At 38.2% G+C, this 21,003-nt stretch overlaps 2 protein-coding genes across 2 annotated transcripts; both read right to left on the minus strand.

Moving 5' to 3' along the window:
• Positions 1 to 36: 36 nt before the first annotated feature.
• Positions 37 to 1,239, minus strand: LOC138857865 (uncharacterized). Its single transcript, XM_070111849.1, has one exon. It carries the CDS (start codon positions 1,030 to 1,032, stop codon positions 40 to 42), a length of 993 nt encoding a protein of 330 aa, XP_069967950.1. The 5' UTR covers positions 1,033 to 1,239; the 3' UTR covers positions 37 to 39.
• Positions 1,240 to 6,651: 5,412 nt separating this feature from the next.
• On the minus strand, positions 6,652 to 18,656 carry LOC138857836 (uncharacterized). Its single transcript, XM_070111727.1, has 3 exons — positions 18,360 to 18,656; positions 13,940 to 15,128; positions 6,652 to 8,360 (listed from the first exon to the last, which is right to left on the minus strand). Exons 2-3 carry the CDS (start codon positions 13,969 to 13,971, stop codon positions 7,364 to 7,366), a joined length of 1,029 nt encoding a protein of 342 aa, XP_069967828.1. The 5' UTR covers positions 13,972 to 15,128; positions 18,360 to 18,656; the 3' UTR covers positions 6,652 to 7,363.
• Between the last annotated feature and the right edge of the window lie 2,347 nt (positions 18,657 to 21,003).

Genomic DNA, 21,003 nt, shown 5'->3' on the forward strand with positions numbered 1-21,003 from the left:
TTGGGTTAAGGAATATTGTTTTAAAATGGGTTGAGTGGTTTAAATCGCACAAGCACCGGTTAGAGTCCAACCGAGTGCGGTGGTTTGTGCGATCACGGTGCTGTTGTCTGGGTTGAATAATCCGGGTTTCATTATCCTTGGGTAGATGTCTGCTCCCAGTTCCATCATGATTTTATCATCCTTGTGGAACATAGGGTCGGCTAGGACTAAGTGGTCGAATCTCTTAAAGATTTCGCCACCTATATCACGATTGTAGGGTCGGGTCGGTAATTCCTGCGTCATAAGGCAGTTAACTTCGACATGCCAGTCGGGATCAGTTAGTGACCCTATGACGATTTTACATATGCGGGGAGAGTCAAGGTACGTTTTCGGTAACCTCAATCTCTGAACTAGCTCTGAGGCAATGATTGTCACCTTTCGGGTCGGGTTAATTATGGCACGGATTTTATTCCATTTGCCCTCGTGTTTTATTTTTATCATGGCAGTGGGTATAAGGGTCGGCTTGGCCAGTAGCGTTGGAATCTCTTGGTCTTTGTGCAGTCTTTTGTCGCTATTTGTTGTTTTGGTTGTCTTTTTGCAGAACAACCTGGGGTGCCCGTGTAGGATTGAATGATGCTCACCGTTACACATGTTGCATCGTTTTGCGCTTGTGCATCTTTGTGTTGAGTGCGATCTGGCCAAGCAGTTGACGCAGTACTTATACTTAGTTACTGCGTCAAACTTTTCATGAATGTTCATTTTTGTAAATTTTGAACATGTCACCAATCGGTGATCCTTTTTACACAACCCACAGGGGACGTGTTTATGTGTGCGTTTTGATGAATGGGTGATAGTTCGTCGGGCCGTGCGGTGGGTACTTCCTCTTTCTTCTCGAATGGGGGGGAGGGTCGCTTTAAAGCCATGTAAGCGTCTAGCCAGGGTCCCATTGTCGGAGAGTGGGGTGATGCTTCGGGTGACGCTGAGTGATCGTATGGTGAAGGCTGGGCTGCTCTGTCGGCTGCAGATAGATTTGATGCTATTTTGAGGAGCCATGTCACTATAAAGAAATGAGATTAGTTATTTGGTAAGGCGCAATGACTATTTTGGTTATTTGGCGGGTAATTGTTCCCTGAGAGTACGTATGTCAACTACTCTGGTCTTATTGTCTGCACCGAGATAGGTTTTTTCGATGCGACCAAGTTTCCATTCATTTGGGGGCAGAGTTTCTTGGCGTTGAGGGTATTTCCACATATACCGTTTGTGGAGTTCTTTTAGATATTCTTCTTTCCATCGTTTGCAGAAGTGTTGATGGAGTATCTTTAACTTTTGCCATCTATGTGAGATGCTTAGTTGTGTATCTTTTTAGTTGGGTTCTGCTGGGGTTAATAAAGGGGTACCAATTAAGAAATGGCCTAGAGTTAAAGGTTCTATATTCCTGGGGTCTTCACTTAGTGGGCTTAAAGGTCGAGAATTCAAGCAGCTTTCGATTCGGGTTAGAAGGGTAGATAATTCTTCGAAAGTGAATTTTTGGATCTGAGACACCTTTTTTAAGTGGCTCTTTAAACTTTTCACTCCTGCTTCCCAGAGTCCACCCATATGTGGAGCTCCTGGAGGATTAAAGTGCCAGTTGATGTTTTGGTGTGCTGCACTTGTTGTTACTTGTGTTTTTGTGAATTCTCGTCGATCTTTGATTAAGAGTTTAGACGCTCCCACGAAATTAGTACCATTGCCAGAATAAAGATCGGCGGGACATCCGCGCCTAGAAAAGAATCGTGCGATTGCGGCCATGAATGCTTGGGTGGTGAGATCGCTTGCTGCCTCCAGGTGTATTGCTTTGGTTGCAAAACAAACAAATACGCATACATAACCTTTTGTGATCAAGCACGCTCTGCCGGTGTAATTTTTTATGTCAGAGCTGCCATTATTTGGGTAGTTTCTCTCTTCTTGTGTAAGACGCAAGTTTTGCACTGATGGAAAATGGACTTGATGAGCGTTTTAAGCTTCGGTATCCAAAATTCCGTTCGCATGAGTCGTAAAACTAGTTGGTTGCCACCATGTAGGGTAATTGAGTGAGTAAATTGGGTGAGTACTTTTGTTAATCGACTGCTATAGGGTAGTATAATCGGATGACCCTCGTTATATGATAATGCGGCTGAATTGTTTAATCGGCTATTGACTCGCATTATTCCTTTGGGATCGATTAAAGGGTTTAGGGTCAAAATTGTACTTTTTCAGTGTATGCTGGTTTTTTGAGTTAAAGCTTCATACTCCTCCTGGAAGTGCTTTCTTTGGGTTAAAATAATTAACTTCGTGCGGGTAGTTTTGAACTCGTCTGGAGTTATTTCCAACGTTGTGTATGGCTGTTGTGATCTGTTGCGTGACGCATTTGAGCAGAATCTGAATAAATATGCTATGACTCGAATGGCTTTGGGTAGTGATGAAAATCTATCCAGTATTTCCTCTTGTGTTGTGTTGACGAAAGTCTTGATTGGCCGCAGTTCCAGTGTTGTATCGATTGATTTTCGGGTAATTGGCCAATGTTTCGGGTCGAGTTTTAACCATTTGGGTCCGTGCCACCAGAGAACATTGTTAACCATTTCCAGAGGTGTGCATCCGCGACTACCCAGATCTGCCGGATTGTCCTGGCTTTAGATGTGACGCCAATTTTCGGTTCCAACTTTTTCTGCAATTGTGGCAACTCGATGGGATACAAAGGTTGTCCATGAGCATGGGGGTTTGCTTAGCCAAGAAAGGATAATTGTAGAATCCGTCTAAAGGTGACTGCGGTACTGAGTAATGTTTAATTGGGGTAGGGTCGCATCCACTAGATTCGCCAGAAGAACCGCTCTGCAAGGTTCTAGCCTTGGCAAAAATATACTTTTTATTGGGGACACACGAGTCTTGGATATCAAAAGAGTTGTTCAGGTATTTGTGTTTGTAGAAACACTGATGCATAGGTTTGCTGCGTAAGCTTTTTCTGATGCGTCAGAGAATCCGTGGAAATTGATGATCGCGGATGTCGAAAAGTGGGTCCACCGAGGAATTTCAATCAGATTTAGGGTTTCGTAATCCTTTATGAAGGTTTTCCAGCGATGGAGAGTTAAGGGTTTTAAACTTTCATCCCAATCGGATTTATCGAGCCATATTTGTTGCATTATTATTTTGGCTGTGACTACAACGGGACTGAGCCAACCAGCTGTGTCGAACAATTTTGCTATAATCGATAATACTTCTCTTTTAGTAAACGAATAGGGTTGATGAGAAAAAAGAATGCATCTTTTTTTGCATTCCATCTGATCCTCAGTATTTTTGTGCTATTGGATTCCGGTAAACTGAGTAAATTGGTATCCAACAGGTGTTCTTGGGAGATTCCAGATAAGACTTTTGGGTCATTTGAGGTCCATTTGCGTAGAGCAAATCCTGCGGACTCCAAAGATGAAGTGAGTTCGTCTCGTGCTATTTTCGCAGCTGCTACGTCATGTGCTCCTGCAAGTACATCATCGACGTACATTCCGTTTCGAAGTATCTCTGCTGCCAGTGGGTGGGTTCCTTGTACATCATCCGCTAATTTGAGGAGGGTACGGATAGCTAAATATGGGGCACAGTTAATACCAAACGTAACAGTTTGTAGTTCAAAATCTTCTATGGGGTCGTTAGGCGATCTTCTAATTAAGATTCTTTGAAATGAAGTGTGTTTGCTTTCAACAAGTATTTGACGATACATTTTTTGAATATCTGCATTGAATACGATTCGAAACATACGCCACTTTACCACTAGGATTACCACGTCTGCTTGCAAAATAGGTCCAGTGTGTAATACATCGTTGAGGCTATTTCTATTTGAGGTGGGGCATGATGCGTTGAATACCACTCGCAGTTGGGTAGATAGTATGTTTTCGTATTCTCTGCGGGGTCATATTCTATTTTGATCATATGACCGAGTTCCAGGTACTCGTTGATGGCCTTGTCGTATTCTGTTTTTATTTCAGGTTTTCTAGATAGGGACTTTTCATTTCTTAGAAACTGAGCTAAAGCTATATGTCTTGAGTTGCCAAGTCTATTTTTTCTGGGGTTTTAAAGGGTAATGTTACCACGTAACACCCAGTTGAGTGTCTTCGGGTTGTTTTTTGATAATGTTGCTCACACAGTATATCCGAAGTTGAGGGTAGAGGCTTTTTCGCAACTTCTTCGACTTCCCAAAATTGTGTGAGCAACTTGTCTGGGGTCGTCTTATTGAAAAATGACAATATTGAGGGTGAGATGGGTTGGTTGGGAGATGGGAACCGAATTCTGTTTCTTGGGCTACCCGAGTACATTTCTCTGTACGCCACTGAGAATTATTTGTGGGTACAGATCACTTCCGATAAGAATGTCGACAGGTCTGGGTTTATAGAAGTGAGGGTCAGCTAAACTAAAACCGAATTCTTTATTAGAAATTATTCTATCAAGTGAGTGAGTGGGTAAGTTATCGGTTAAAGTTTTTAAGATAAACGCGTGGGTTGTTATCTTAAATTCCCTTTTTGTTGGTGAACGAAGGGTGAGTTCGCAAGTTTTGGTAGCTGTTGCGGAGACTGTGTTGTTCAATCCGGTCACTTGTGCGTTTTTCTTGAATGTGGGTATGTCCAATTTTCTGTGGAACTTTTCGGAAATGAACGTACCTTCTGACCCAGAGTCGATTAGTGCTCGAGCTGTATATAATTGCGCTTTGTAAGAAACTTGCACTATGGCAGTACCTAGCAAAACCTGCTTCCTATTTGAGTTGTGTGGTTTGGGAGGTACTACTATTGGTAGAGTCTAAAGGCGGGTTCGGGGTTCTTGATCCCTGCGGGAGGGATTGGGAGCGGGATGGGGCATACGATGCAGAAGAGTGTTATGTTTCTTTCTACATATTCTGCATGAGTATTTGCTCTTGCAATCCTTGAAGCTATGCGATAATCCAAGGCAATTAAAACAGTAACCATTATTTTTTATTACGTTTATTCGTGTCTCGACATTCATTTGTAAAAACTTTGGGCATTCTCGAATGGAATGTTGGGTTCTACATAATTTACAACTCTCAATGTCTTGGGGTTTTTTTGAGATGATGTTGCTTCTTACAGGGTTTTCACTAGCGTGTGGAAAACTCAATTTCGAAGTTCCAGAGACGTTCGGGTGAAAGGTATTAAATTTCCTGTCTTTTCCTTTTCTATAAGTCCCACTGTCGGGTTGGGTAACTGGAACGGGGTCAGTTAGATTTCCTACTGCTTCTAAAGATTTGTATCTATGGGTGAGAAATGCGTCGAAAGTTTTCCATGATGGTATTTCGGAGTTGACTTCTAGGGTATCCTCAAATTGATGAAGTAAAGTTTTAGGTAGTTTCAATCCACATAAGAAGATTAAGATTGGGTCCCAACTAGTCGTGTCTATATATACATTATGAAGATTTGTAAGACAATTGTTGACGGTCCTCTGAAGATGTTTAATAGCGCTTCCACTTTCCTGGTTTGCTTGGGGTAAATTGAACAAAATTTTTAATTGCGCGTTGACTTGAACTCGTTTGTTTTCGTATTGCGATACCAGATCCCTCCATGCCATCAAAAAACCATCATTTGTTAATGGTGCGTTTTTCACTATTGCTCTTGCTTCTCCTCGGGTTTTTTGAATTAGGTGAAACAGTCTCTCCACGTTACTAATTTTGTGATTGTTTACATATATGGCCGTAAACATGTCTCTGAATGAGGGCCAGGTTACGAAGTCGCCATAAAATATGTCCGTGTCACAAGGTTGTAGATGAATTGAAGATCCTATGTCCCGCGATGTGTTTTCTGCTGAAGCTCGTTCCTTTATTGTGGGGGTTGGGGTCTTAAGATCATCTATAGCTTGGTTAATGGATCCCAAACATTTCAAATATAATTGATGACTTGTTTTAAATTTTTCTTTAACTTTTATGAAGTCAATAGTCTCACCGGGTTTTTGTGGGGTTCTACGAAAGGCATCGCATGACTTGTTTGCCTTGTCGTAAATAGCGTTGAGTTCAACTCTTTTTATTTCCACAGTATAAACGGATTCATCTTCGGGGTGGGTTTCGTAATGTTCTTCGATATATTCGAATAAATCCGAAATAAAGAACTTAAATTCTTCCATTTTCGATAGAAAATTTATTTATTTCTTTATTATATAGATAGGTATGTATATATCGCAACAATTTATAAAATTTAAATGAAACAAATAATAAATTTCAAGTAATTTTTCTTTATTTAAATTTTAACAAGCAAATTCCCGAAAGCTGGCGAATTTCCAAAACAAACATTTTTTGTGTGTGTCTTATATATGCACAATATTTAAAATTCCGATGAACGAAAAACTTCCTACTGGGTTATTTGAATTTTTTCCTACAGGGTTTTTTGCTTGCTCGCAATGCACTAGCAATGAATATTTAAGAGAGCGGGCAATGCAATTTGAATATATATATACGTTTATGTACGACTAGGTACCAAGAGTAACGTTGCTTGGCTCTCAAAAAATATATATTATATATTGTAAGTACGTACTTATGTATGTATTATGAGTAAAGTGCTAAACGGAATATGACAATAATAAATTCGCAAATACTTTGCACTTAATACCTGTTAAGCACAATATTTATTTTATTATTTATATTTGTTTTATATTATTTTTAAAAATTTGGGTTTATGTACTTTTCTGATCCAAGTTTGTGGTTGATTGGGTGGGCGAATATATTATTTTTGATGATCCAAACGATGGTTGATTGGGTGGGTGAATGTATAATAAGAAAACGATGTTTAATTGGGTGGGTTTTATTTTATCGGGAACGGATCCGGCTCGAAAGACGGTTACTCGACGTTGAGTTTGCCGGTGTGCCAAATAAAATAACAACAAAATGTAACTTTAATTACTTTTAGTATATAGGGTAGAAATATAGACAATTTGTGTGGGTTAATTGTACATTATTTATGTGTGCGTTTGTTAAGTGTTATATGTATAATTAAATTTATATGTTATTTTTAGGTTAGGCTTAAATAATATAAATTAACTATACATTTAATTACAACCTGATGTGGCTTATAATCCCGCGTAGATTTTGGTGGTGCTCCTGTTGTTGTTGTATTGCTGGGGCGATCTAATTTTCGCGCCTTTTCTGTCCGTCCGCGTTGATATCTGCTCCTTGATCTGCTGATTAATTCCAATTGGAATTATGAGCTATGTTGGTGCTATTGAGCCTTTTGCATTGTCCTCTAATTCGTATTTATACGAGTTAGGAGAGTACAGTGATGTGTTCATTTGGTATGAACATCCCGGCCGCCTTGCAGGGTCTGCAAATAAAAGTTATTAGATCTATTTCGCTTTGGGTTAAGGAATATTGTTTTAAAATGGGTTGAGTGGTTTAAATCGCACAAGCACCGGTTAGAGTCCAACCGAGTGCGGTGGTTTGTGCGATCACGGTGCTGTTGTCTGGGTTGAATAATCCGGGTTTCATTATCCTTGGGTAGATGTCTGCTCCCAGTTCCATCATGATTTTATCATCCTTGTGGAACATAGGGTCGGCTAGGACTAAGTGGTCGAATCTCTTAAAGATTTCGCCACCTATATCACGATTGTAGGGTCGGGTCGGTAATTCCTGCGTCATAAGGCAGTTAACTTCGACATGCCAGTCGGGATCAGTTAGTGACCCTATGACGATTTTACATATGCGGGGAGAGTCAAGGTACGTTTTCGGTAACCTCAATCTCTGAACTAGCTCTGAGGCAATGATTGTCACCTTTCGGGTCGGGTTAATTATGGCACGTATTTTATTCCATTTGCCCTCGTGTTTTATTTTTATCATGGCAGTGGGTATAAGGGTCGGCTTGGCCAGTAGCGTTGGAATCTCTTGGTCTTTGTGCAGTCTTTTGTCGCTATTTGTTGTTTTGGTTGTCTTTTTGCAGAACAACCTGGGGTGCCCGTGTAGGATTGAATGATGCTCACCGTTACACATGTTGCATCGTTTTGCGCTTGTGCATCTTTGTGTTGAGTGCGATCTGGCCAAGCAGTTGACGCAGTACTTATACTTAGTTACTGCGTCAAACTTTTCATGAATGTTCATTTTTGTAAATTTTGAACATGTCACCAATCGGTGATCCTTTTTACACAATCCACAGGGGACGTGTTTATGTGTGCGTTTTGATGAATGGGTGATAGTTCGTCGGGCCGTGCGGTGGGTACTTCCTCTTTCTTCTCGAATGGGGGGGAGGGTCGCTTTAAAGCCATGTAAGCGTCTAGCCAGGGTCCCATTGTCGGAGAGTGGGGTGATGCTTCGGGTGACGCTGAGTGATCGTATGGTGAAGGCTGGGCTGCTCTGTCGGCTGCAGATAGATTTGATGCTATTTTGAGGAGCCATGTCACTATAAAGAAATGAGATTAGTTATTTGGTAAGGCGCAATGACTATTTTGGTTATTTGGCGGGTAATTGTTCCCTGAGAGTACGTATGTCAACTACTCTGGTCTTATTGTCTGCACCGAGATAGGTTTTTTCGATGCGACCAAGTTTCCATTCATTTGGGGGCAGAGTTTCTTGGCGTTGAGGGTATTTCCACATATACCGTTTGTGGAGTTCTTTTAGATATTCTTCTTTCCATCGTTTGCAGAAGTGTTGATGGAGTATCTTTAACTTTTGCCATCTATGTGCGATGCTTAGTTGTGTATCTTTTAAGTTGGGTTCTGCTGGGGTTAATAAAGGGGTACCAATTAAGAAATGGCCTAGAGTTAAAGGTTCTATATTCCTGGGGTCTTCACTTAGTGGGCTTAAAGGTCGAGAATTCAAGCAGCTTTCGATTCGGGTTAGAAGGGTAGATAATTCTTCGAAAGTGAATTTTTGGATCTGAGACACCTTTTTTAAGTGGCTCTTTAAACTTTTCACTCCTGCTTCCCAGAGTCCACCCATATGTGGAGCTCCTGGAGGATTAAAGTGCCAGTTGATGTTTTGGTGTGCTGCACTTGTTGTTACTTGTGTTTTTGTGAATTCTCGTCGATCTTTGATTAAGAGTTTAGACGCTCCCACGAAATTAGTACCATTGCCAGAATAAAGATCGGCGGGACATCCGCGCCTAGAAAAGAATCGTGCGATTGCGGCCATGAATGCTTGGGTGGTGAGATCGCTTGCTGCCTCCAGGTGTATTGCTTTGGTTGCAAAACAAACAAATACGCATACATAACCTTTTGTGATCAAGCACGCTCTGCCGGTGTAATTTTTTATGTCAGAGCTGCAATTATTTGGGTAGTTTCTCTCTTCTTGTGTAAGACGCAAGTTTTGCACTGATGGAAAATGGACTTGATGAGCGTTTTAAGCTTCGGTATCCAAAATTCCGTTCGCATGAGTCGTAAAACTAGTTGGTTGCCACCATGTAGGGTAATTGAGTGAGTAAATTGGGTGAGTAGTTTTGTTAATCGACTGCTATAGGGTAGTATAATCGGATGACCCTCGTTATATGATAATGCTTCTGAATTGTTTAATCGGCTATTGACTCGCATTATTCCTTTGGGATCGATTAAAGGGTTTAGGGTCAAAATTGTACTTTTTCAGTGTATGCTGGTTTTTTGAGTTAAAGCTTCATACTCCTCCTGGAAGTGCTGTCTTTGGGTTAAAATAATTAACTTCGTGCGGGTAGTTTTGAACTCGTCTGGAGTTATTTCCAACGTTGTGTATGGCTGTTGTGATCTGTTGCGTGACGCATTTGAGCAGAATCTGAATAAATATGCTATGACTCGAATGGCTTTGGGTAGTGATGAAAATCTATCCAGTATTTCCTCTTGTGTTGTGTTGACGAAAGTCTTGATTGGCCGCAGTTCCAGTGTTGTATCGATTGATTTTCGGGTAATTGGCCAATGTTTCGGGTCGAGTTTTAACCATTGGGGTCCGTGCCACCAGAGAACATTGTTAACCATTTCCAGAGGTGTGCATCCGCGACTACCCAGATCTGCCGGATTGTCTTGGCTTTAGATGTGACGCCAATTTTCGGTTTCAACTTTTTCTGCAATTGTGGCAACTTAATGGGATACAAAGGTTGTCCATGAGCATGGGGGTTTGCTTAGCCAAGAAAGGATAATTGTAGAATCCGTCCAAAGGTGACTGCGGTACTGAGTAATGTTTAATTGGGGTAGGGTCGCATCCACTAGATTCGCCAGAAGAACCGCTCCGCAAGGTTCTAGCCTTGGTAAAAATATACTTTTTATTGGGGACATACGAGTCTTGGATATCAAAAGAGTTGTTCAGGTATTTGTGTTTGTAGAAACACTGATGCATAGGTTTGCTGCGTAAGCTTTTTCTGATGCGTCAGAAAATCCGTGGAAATTGATGATCGCGGATGTCGAAAAGTGGGTCCACCGAGGAATTTCAATCAGATTTAGGGTTTCGTAATCCTTTATGAAGGTTTTCCAGCAATGGAGAGTTAAGGGTTTTAAACTTTCATCCCAATCGGAAATATCGAGCCATATTTGTTGCATTATTATTTTGGCTGTGACTGAGCCAACCAGCTGGGTCGAACAATTTTGCTATAATCGATAATACTTCTCTTTTAGTAAACGAATAGGGTTGATGAGAAAAAAGAATGCATCTTTTTTTGCATTCCATCTGATCCTCAGTATTTTTGTGCTATTGGATTCCGGTAAACTGAGTAAATTGGTATCCAACAGGTGTTCTTGTGAGATTCCAGATAAGACTTTTGGGTCATTTGAGGTCCATTTGCGTAGAGCAAATCCTGCGGACTCCAAAGATGAAGTGAGTTCGTCTCCTGCAAGTACATCATCGACGTACATTCCGTTTCGAAGTATCTCTGCTGCCAGTGGGTGGGTTCCTTGTACATCATCCGCTAATTTGAGGAGGGTACGGATAGCTAAATATGGGGCACAGTTAATACCAAACGTAACAGTTTGTAGTTCAAAATCTTCTATGGGCTCGTTAGGCGATCTTCTAAATAAGATTCTTTGAAATGAAGTGTGTTTGCTTTCAACAAGTATTTGACGATACATTTTTTGAATATCTGCATTGAATACGATTCGAAACATACGCCACTTTACCACTAGGATTACCAGGTCTGCTTGCAGAATAGGTCCAGTGTGTAATACATCGTTGAGGCTATTTCTATTTGAGGTGGGGCATGATGCGTTGAATACCACTCGCAGTTGGGTAGATAGTATGTTTTCGTATTCTCTGCGGGGTCATATTCTATTTTGGTCATATGACCGAGTTCCAGGTACTCGTTGATGGCCTTGTCGTATTCTGTTTTTATTTCAGGTTTTCTAGATAGGGACTTTTCATTTCTTAGAAACTGAGCTAAAGCTATATGTCTTGAGTTGCCAATTCTATTTTTTCTGGGGTTTTAAAGGGTAATGTTACCACGTAACACCCAGTTGAGTGTCTTCGGGTTGTTTTTTGATAATGTTGCTCACACAGTATATCCGAAGTTGAGGGTAGAGGCTTTTTCGCAACTTCTTCGACTTCCCAAAATTGTGTGAGCAACTTGTCTGGGGTCGTCTTATTGAAAAATGACAATATTGAGGGTGAGATGGGTTGGTTGGGAGATGGGAACCGAATTCTGTTTCTTGGGCTACCCGAGTACATTTCTCTGTACGCCACTGAGAATTATTTGTGGGTACAGATCACTTCCGATAAGAATGTCGACAGGTCTGGGTTTATAGAAGTGAGGGTCAGCTAAACTAAAACCGAATTCTTTATTAGAAATTATTCTATCAAGTGAGTGAGTGGGTAAGTTATCGGTTAAAGTTTTTAAGATAAACGCGTGGGTTGTTATCTTAAATTCCCTTTTTGTTGGTGAACGAAGGGTGAGTTCGCAAGTTTTGGTAGCTGTTGCGGAGACTGTGTTGTTCAATCCGGTCACTTGTGCGTTTTTCTTGAATGTGGGTATGTTCAATTTTCTGTGGAACTTTTCGGAAATGAACGTACCTTCTGACCCAGAGTCGATTAGTGCTCGAGCTGTATATAATTGCGCTTTGTAAGAAACTTGCACTATAGCAGTACCTAGCAAAACCTGCTTCCTATTTGAGTTGTGTGGTTTGGGAGGTACTACTATTGGTAGAGTCTAAAGGCGGGTTCGGGGTTCTTGATCCCTGCGGGAGGGATTGGGAGCGGGATGGGGCATACGATGCAGAAGAGTGTTATGTTTCTTTCTACATATTCTGCATGAGTATTTGCTCTTGCAATCCTTGAAGCTATGCGATAATGCAAGGCAATTAAAACAGTAACCATTATTTTTTATTACGTTTATTCGTGTCTCGACATTCATTTGTAAAAACTTTGGGCATTCTCGAATGGAATGTTGGGTTCTACATAATTTACAACTCTCAATGTCTTGGGGTTTTTTTGAGATGATGTTGCTTCTTACAGGGTTTTCACTAGCGTGTGGAAAACTCAATTTCGAAGTTCCAGAGACGTTCGGGTGAAAGGTATTAAATTTCCTGTCTTTTCCTTTTCTATAAGTCCCACTGTCGGGTTGGGTAACTGGAACGGGGTCAGTTAGATTTCCTACTGCTTCTAAAGATTTGTATCTATGGGTGAGAAATGCGTCGAAAGTTTTCCATGATGGTATTTCGGAGTTGACTTCTAGGGTATCCTCAAATTGATGAAGTAAAGTTTTAGGTAGTTTCAATCCACATAAGAAGATTAAGATTGGGTCCCAACTAGTCGTGTCTATATATATATTATGAAGATTTGTAAGACAATTGTTGACGGTCCTCTGAAGATGTTTAATAGCGCTTCCACTTTCCTGGTTTGCTTGGGGTAAATTGAACAAAATTTTTAATTGCGCGTTGACTTGAACTCGTTTGTTTTCGTATTGCGATACCAGATCCCTCCATGCCATCAAGAAACCATCACTTGTTAATAGTGCGTTTTTCACTATTGCTCTTGCTTCTTCTCGGGTTTTTTGAATTAGGTAAAACAGTCTCTCCACGTTACTAATTTTGTGATTGTTTACATATATGGCCGTAAACATGTCTCTGAATGAGGGCCAGGTTACGAAGTCGCCATAAAATATGTCCGTGTCACAAGGTTGTAGATGAATTGAAGATCCTATGTCCCGCGATGTGTTTTCTGCTGAAGCTCGTTCCTTTATTGTGGGGGTTGGGGTCTTAAGATCATCTATAGCTTGGTTAATGGATCCCAAACATTTCAAATATAATTGATGACCTGTTTTAAATTTTTCTTTAACTTTTATGAAGTCAATAGTCTCACCCGGTTTTTGTGAGGTTCTACGAAAGGCATCGCATGACTTGTTTGCCTTGTCGTAAATAGCGTTGAGTTCAACTCTTTTTATTTCCAAAGTATAAACGGATTCATCTTCGGGGTGGGTTTCGTAATGTTCTTCGATATATTCGAATAAATCCGAAATACAGAACTTAACTTCTTCCATTTTCGATAGAAAATTTCTTTATTTCTTTATTATATAGATAGGTATGTATATATCGCAACAATTTATAAAATTTAAATGAAACAAATAATAAATTTCAAGTAATTTTTCTTTATTTAAATTTTAACAAGCAAATTCCCGAAAGCTGGCGAATTTCCAAAACAAAAATTTTTTGTGTGTGTCTTATATATGCACAATATTTAAAATTCCGATGAACGAAAAATTTCCTACTGGGTTATTTGAATTTTTTCCTACAGGGTTTTTTGCTTGCTCGCAATGCACTAGCAATGAATATTTAAGAGAGCGGGCAATGCAATTTGAATATATATATACGTTTATGTACGACTAGGTACCAAGAGTAACGTTGCTTGGCTCTCAAAAAATATATATTATATATTGTAAGTACGTACTTATGTATGTATTATGAGTAAGTGCTAAACGGAATATGACAATAATAAATTCGCAAATACTTTGCACTTAATACCTGTTAAGCACAATATTTATTTTATTATTTATATTTGTTTTATATTATTTTTAAAAATTTGGGTTTATGTACTCACAATTTTTTCCACGTATATAATCCTTCTTGCATTTCTGATCCAAGTTTGTGGTTGATTGGGTGGGCGAATATATTATTTTTGATGATCCAAACGATGGTTGATTGGGTGGGTGAATGTATAATAAGAAAACGATGTTTAATTGGGTGGGTTTTATTTTATCGGGAACGGATCCGGCTCGAAAGACCAAAATGTCGGTTACTCGACGTTGAGTTTGCCGGTGTGCCAAATAAAATAACAACAAAATGTAACTTTAATTACTTTTAGTATATAGGGTAGAAATATAGACAATTTGTGTGGGTTAATTGTACAATATTTATGTGTGCGTTTGTTAAGTGTTATATGTATAATTCAATTTATATGTTATTTTTAGGTCAGGCTAAAATAATATAAATTAACTATACATTTAATTACAACCTGATGTGGCTTATAATCCCGCGTAGATTTTGGTGGTGCTCCTGTTGTTGTTGTATTGCTGGGGCGATCTAATTTTCGCGCCCTTTCTGTCCGTCCGCGTTGATATCTGCTCCTCGATCTGCTGATTAATTCCAATTGGAATTATGAGCTATGTTGGTGCTGTTGAGCCTTTTGCATTGTCCTCTAATTCGTATTTATACGAGTTAGGAGAACAATGCAGGGATGTGTTCATTTGGTATGAACAATTGGTTTACCATTTATACAAGTGGTTTCTGTAGCATACTAAAATATGTCTGTCTTTGGCATTACAAACACTTGATTCTGATGGTTTAGTTTGTGTGAAAGCTTTAGTGATCCGATCTGAACAATTTCTTCGAAGATTGCACCATTGCCTCGAACAATAATTCGTGCCATATTTGGTATGGATATTTCGTAACATGAAAAAGTTTTTCATATAAGCACTTGATTCCGATCGATCAGTTTTAATTGAAGCTATATGCTTTAGTGATCGTATATGAACAATTTCTACGGAGATTGCACCATTGGCTTGAACAATAATCCGTGCCAAATTTGATGTAGATGAACCATTTCTTCGGAGATTACACCATTGCCTTAAACAATAATCCGTGCCAAATTTTGGTGAAGATATTTCGTTAAATAAAAAAAATTTCAGTTTGTCTGCCGTTCCAGACGCTGATCACTTGCATATAAACATTATAATGTCCCCGACCTTTCCTTTAGGGTGTTACAATCATCGTGACAAACTTAATAAACTCTGTTCAGGGTATAAAAAAGTATAAAGCAAATTGAAAAAAAAATATTGATTAAATATTAAACTTTTTATCATTTTAATATGGTAAATTTATTTTTTGATAAAATTTCAACATAGTTCAGAACATTTTTACATTAAAATACGTATAGTTTTTTTTTCATTTGGAAATGTTTTAATTTTTCCACCAAATTTACCCCAATTTTTAAACTAAAACAATTTTATCAATTTGTAGTTCTTTTTACATCTTAAATTATTTATTTTTACATCTTATCTTTTGTGTTATTAAATTCGCAACCCTGATCCATCGAATAAGTGAGTTATTGTTCAGGTTCAGAATGAAGGGAATGTATAAAAAGGGCCTCAACTACTAAGTTGTCTTTCCCTCGCTTATAATGACGTTTAGCATTATAGCTTGCTATAAAAGCTTTCCACCTTTTTATTTTTGGCTTAGAATTTCGATCGGATACTGCCGAAATGTTCTCGCAATAATTATTAAACACATTTATTTGGTATTGATCAGTGGGAATTTTATTTTTTTAAATTGAGAGGACGAAACCTTACGAAATCAACCTCTAAAGACATAGAGTAAAGGCTTGGCAAATTCCGCGAAGTGGAGCACAAAGCACCCAGACATTTCTAGAAAAGACCGAACATCCCTAAGCTTGTTGGTTGAGGAATGTTTTGGATTGCTCAAATTTTCTGCTGGTAGGTCTTAATTCCTCCTTTTGATATCTGAATGGAAAAATATTCTAGTTCTGGTTTATTAAAATTTGAGAAACTCTGAAGTTTGTTTTTTTTCTTTTTTGCTGTCGACCACTATGGTTTTTATACTTTGGCAACATGTTGCTACATGGTATAATAGTTTTGATCACGTAACGGTTGAACGACGAGATCAGACGAGTTGAATTTTGAGTGACTGTCAGTCTGTCCGTCCGTTTAAGCGATAACTTGAGTAAAAATTTAGATATCTTGTATAAAATTTTTAATTTATACATATATATCTCTCAAACTATTTAAGTTACATCACCCAAATTTGCACAAGACACCTCCTCCGACAACATGAAAATAGGAAAAATCGGATGATAATCATGCCCACTCCCCATATAACGGTTTTGTTAAAAACTACTAAAACTGCGATAAATTAATAACGAAATGTGTCAGAGACATTAAATTTTACATCCAAATGAAAGAAAAGGGCTGCTAGAAGCAGGAGTGGATCAAATACCTTGAACCTACTACACCAATTTCTACCAAATTTGGTATATAAGATTATTTTGACATTCTTATGTAATCAAGCACTAATTAATCAGCCCTATCACGCAATCCATAGTGCAAAGTTACGAATATGAATGTCCGCTACGCATACGAATAATTTGCTACCACTGAATCATTGTGAACTCGAAATTTTTATTACCATATTTAAATATTTAATTTTGGCATATCGAAATCAGCTGGGTAGAAGAAAAAATTTATATTTTGATAAATAGAGCTGAAATCGTTTAGGTTAAAATTGAATTTACGAACAAAAGATGGATTGAAAAGTGCTGCATAGTCGCAGCGAATGCGTTTCGAGGCATATCAGAAGCAACATACAAAAGATGGCTTAAGCGGTTCAGAGGTAATGATTTTGGACATGGAAGACCACCAAAAAAGGATGAAGATGATACTTTAAGGCAAAAGCAAATAGCAGCCATGTTATATGTTGCACAACAATTAATTACAGACCGTTTGAAGCTATGGGAGAGATCCAGAAGTGTGGAAAATGGGAGCCACATGAATTGAATGAAAGACAAATGGAAAACCGAAAAAACACTTGTGAAATTTTACTTCAAAGACACGAAAGAAAATCAGATTTGTATCGAATTGTCACTGGCGATAAAAAATTTATTTATTTTAAGAATCCCAAGCGGAGAAAATCATGGGTTAATCCGGGACAAACATTAACATTGACTGCAAAAACAGATCGGTTCGGTAAGAAGGCAATACACTTGTACTGCTTTCTTTCAGCTGGAAATGTCTTTAATAGACGGACCAAAACTATTGAGTTCCTCGGCCATAATTTTCCAAAATGTTGTTGCTTCTTCATTAGGGCACTTTGTAAAACCCTGCGCCATTTCGGGTTTTTGTTGTAAAAGATCAATCCTAAGCGCATTTTGCTGTTTGGTTGTAATTATTTTAGACCTGTTAAACAGAAAGGTTGTTTTACTCGTAACAAATACAGTTTTAGTTTCATTTGAATAAAAACATACATTTTCTAATTTTTTCGATTTATTTTTCCGCAACCAAAAACTTGTCGTAGACAAATTCCGAGAAAATTCAAAACTTAACGTTTCGAGTGTATTCAGTGAATTCCACTCTGTGAGTTTCGAACTTACGTTCGGAGATGTTCGAATTGCATGATAGCAATTTCGTAAAATTCCCAGAAACACAGTATACGATGGATAGCGTGATAGAGCTGAATATATCAGAATAAAAATTTGCTCGAATATTTCCTTTTAGGTATGCCATTTCAGGTCTAAAAATTGACATAATCGGACCATGAATACGGAATCGGACCATTGAATAGTTTCAATTTTGCCAACACCTGAAGGGTATTTCCCCGTCTTTGATCCTTGCAAGTTGCAATAGTATGAAATGATCAGTTACACCAGAACTTAGCCCTTCCTTACTTGTTTTTTATTCAATTTACGAAAATCTAGAACTAGTCTAGTCTAATGAATACCCCATATTCTCGTTTTATCATACAGATTAGCAATTGAGCTCAATTATTTTAGTCAAATATATTTAACACTTCCTTTACAATTCAAAAGAAGCCTTAACTTAATTGTGTAACTACAAGTGCATTACTTATTTTATGTTTCGTTCTTTATCGTATAATAGTGAGTATTGATGATAATCTCCACTTTGGTGAATTGTACAATTTCAAGGATTTTTTCCACTTCGTTCCATGTTGACTAAGTTGATTAATAACACTAGTTTACAGTCATTTTGCGACTATGAACGTAGGGTTTTTGGTGTTGACGTCAAGGGCTACTATTTACAAAAGTGGCGAAAATAGCGAAGGAAAATTTTTGAATTCAAATTTGTATTCAAGACACCTTAAAGAAAGACCGTTAATCACATCAGTCGTATATTTTTTCTACAGATTTGTTGAGTAGTGTAATTAGACGTTTTCACTTATTTTTCAGGAATGCCCAACATTGGGCACCAGTAAAGATTAAACTTGGGTATTACCATATTCATTATTTTATTTATTGCATGGAAAGAATAACTAAACAGCTTTAAAATTTTGTTTCGCACTAAATTGTCAGTTACTTTTAGTGGGTTTATTTTTGGCATCACGCCCTTTTTATATCATCTGTTCGAAGATCCCTGATTTTCATCGCTACAAAACTTAACAAGACACGTTTAAGAAAACATTTGGAGAGTTTCTAATCGTGTCATCATGTCATCCGTGCTTTTACATGTACATTTTTTGAAAAGAAAGTATCACCCAAAGATAGTTAAAACAAAAATACGGAAGAGTTTGAATGTACATAAATATATACATACTGAAAAAACAATATGCAATTTCAAAAAAAAACAATTTCGTGTTTACGTCGTAACATCATTGTTCAAAAGAAGTGTCGTCAATATTTACTATTATTGCATTTTAAAGTACGTAGGTCGGAATGAGAGGAACTACGACTGTGTGAGTGAGCACTAAAATAAAGACACCAACACAGAACTATGTAACCTTACATTTTGAGAATATTCTTATTCTTTCGTGAAACAAGCAATTCTATGCAATTCTATGCATTTTTATTCATTTATATATTACTATTAAAATAATTATGTTAGACCCTAAAGACCTTAATCTTATTGTCTTATATATATAACTATTAAAAGAATTATGTTAGACCCTAAAGACCTTAACTTTATTGTCTTTAAATAATCATAAAGGAATTTCTTGCAGGGCACATTTGCACACGATGTGTACCAGAGAATTGTTTGAATGCCCAATTTTCTTACTCAAAGTATACTTGCGTGTAGGTGAGCACGAACTTAAACTACACCCAGTGAGAACTTTGTTACGATGAATTTTGTGAATCTCTTTCATTCTTTGTATAAACAAGTAGTCTCACGCTTCCTGATTTATTTTATATATTGTACGATTAAAATAAATATATTAGATCATAAAAATCTTAGTTTTAAGTAATATATAAATAAAGCATTCATAATGACAAACAATTTCGTGCATTCCAAATTTCCCTTAGCGACATGACTATGTTGTGCCGCTGTCGCTACAACCATGAATAACATGAAACTCTTTGAATCGAGAGAGCGCTTTCAAAGTTCACATTTTTTATAACAATTGACAGTGGTGCTACTAAGAGAAAAATAAGTTTTGAGATTCTTTAATGTATTTCATGGGTATTTTTCGGTTTCCATTTTACAGAAAAAAATGCATAATTAAAATTAGTTTAAAAAGTGTAATATCCTATATAAGGCCTAAATATATGTACATATCATATTTTTGTCATTATTGATTTTTCAAAAGATGATAACTTTGTGTACATTTGTCCGATTTAAGTCAAATATGCGCCGTTTTGTTCGTAAACTTGTTGCCAATTTTATTATACCCTTCTCGTAGAAGGCTGCGTCCCTATTGGCAAAAAACTCGGAGAGCCAATTTTCACAGGCCTCTCTTGAGGCCAACTTCTCACCATTAAGCGCGTTCGCCATGGGCAGGAATCACGTGGTGCCAGGTCCGGACTATAAGGTGAGTGCATTAGGACCTCCCATCCGAGCTCTTGGAGCTTCTGGCGTGTCACCAAAGACGTGTGTGGCCTGGCGTTGTCCTGATGGAACACAATTCGGCCTCTGTTGATCAAAGATGACCTCTTCTGGATGAGTGCTGCCTTTAAGCGGTCCAGTTGTTGACAATAGAGGGCCGAATTGAGCGTTTGGCCATAGGGGAGCATCTCGTAGTAGATGATTCCTTGCCAATCCCACCAAACACACAGCAAAACCTTCCTGGCCGTCAATCCGGTCTTGGCTTTCGTCTGGGCCGGTCCATCATGTTTTTTTGCGATAGTGCGTGTGGCACCCAAACATCGAGCTTCAGTTGAATCCTAGGTTATGCAAATGGTTCCAAACGGTTTTCTGGCTTATCTTTATTTCCTCAGCAATTAAATAAGTGCTCACGTGACGGTCTGTTTCCACTATTTCCATGATTTTATCGCAATTTTCGACGACAGGCCTCCCGACGCGTGGTGCATCTTTGACATCGAAATTACCGGAACGGAACCTAGCAAACCACTTTTGTGCTGCACGTTCCTTTACAGTATCGGGCCGATAAACTAAATTAATTTTTTCAGCCGCTTTGGCTTCTTTTTCGCCTTGATCGAAGAAAAATTGTAATATATAGCGAGTTTTCTCTTTGCTTTGTATGGACAATAACGCCATCTCTTAGATAAAAACCGAACGAACTTTTTACTCTAAAATATTTTAATCACAAAGGATTTTCAAAATTAACAAAAACACAAACAAAAACACGACATATTAAAAGTTCTTTCTTAAAAACAAAACACCATTTTAAATCCCTTTATATAAAGATTAGAAACACACGTAAAAATCACTAAACAAGTCACGTAATCTAATTTGACAATTAATCCACTGATTTCGTAATTTATTTCTGCGGGATAGAGCTACAAAACAATCGATGGGACTATTGCTAGCATCGATATTTTATAGTGACTATCAGTGGTTTTTATGCTTCTTATGACTTAGCAACGCAACAATCTTCATAAAATCGCAAAATTTCACTTATGTAGCTACATATTAGTAGGCTGGTAACACCAAATATAAAGTTTATTTTGAATAACATGGCAACCCT

This window comes from Bactrocera oleae, chromosome 6, assembly GCF_042242935.1.
Source record: "Bactrocera oleae isolate idBacOlea1 chromosome 6, idBacOlea1, whole genome shotgun sequence".
Taxonomy (NCBI): Eukaryota; Metazoa; Arthropoda; class Insecta; order Diptera; family Tephritidae; genus Bactrocera; species Bactrocera oleae.

What these genes read in the sequence shown, in the direction of transcription:
- LOC138857865 (XM_070111849.1), bottom strand. Translation starts at nt 1,032, where the DNA reads ATGGCTCCTCAAAATAGCATCAAATCTATCTGCAGCCGACAGAGCAGC.
- LOC138857836 (XM_070111727.1), bottom strand. Translation starts at nt 13,971, where the DNA reads ATGCAAGAAGGATTATATACGTGGAAAAAATT. An exon ending in TTATATACGTGGAAAAAATT is followed by an intron (nt 8,361 to 13,939) that starts GTGAGTACATAA and finishes ATTTCTTTATAG; the next exon opens with TGACATGGCTCCTCAAAATA.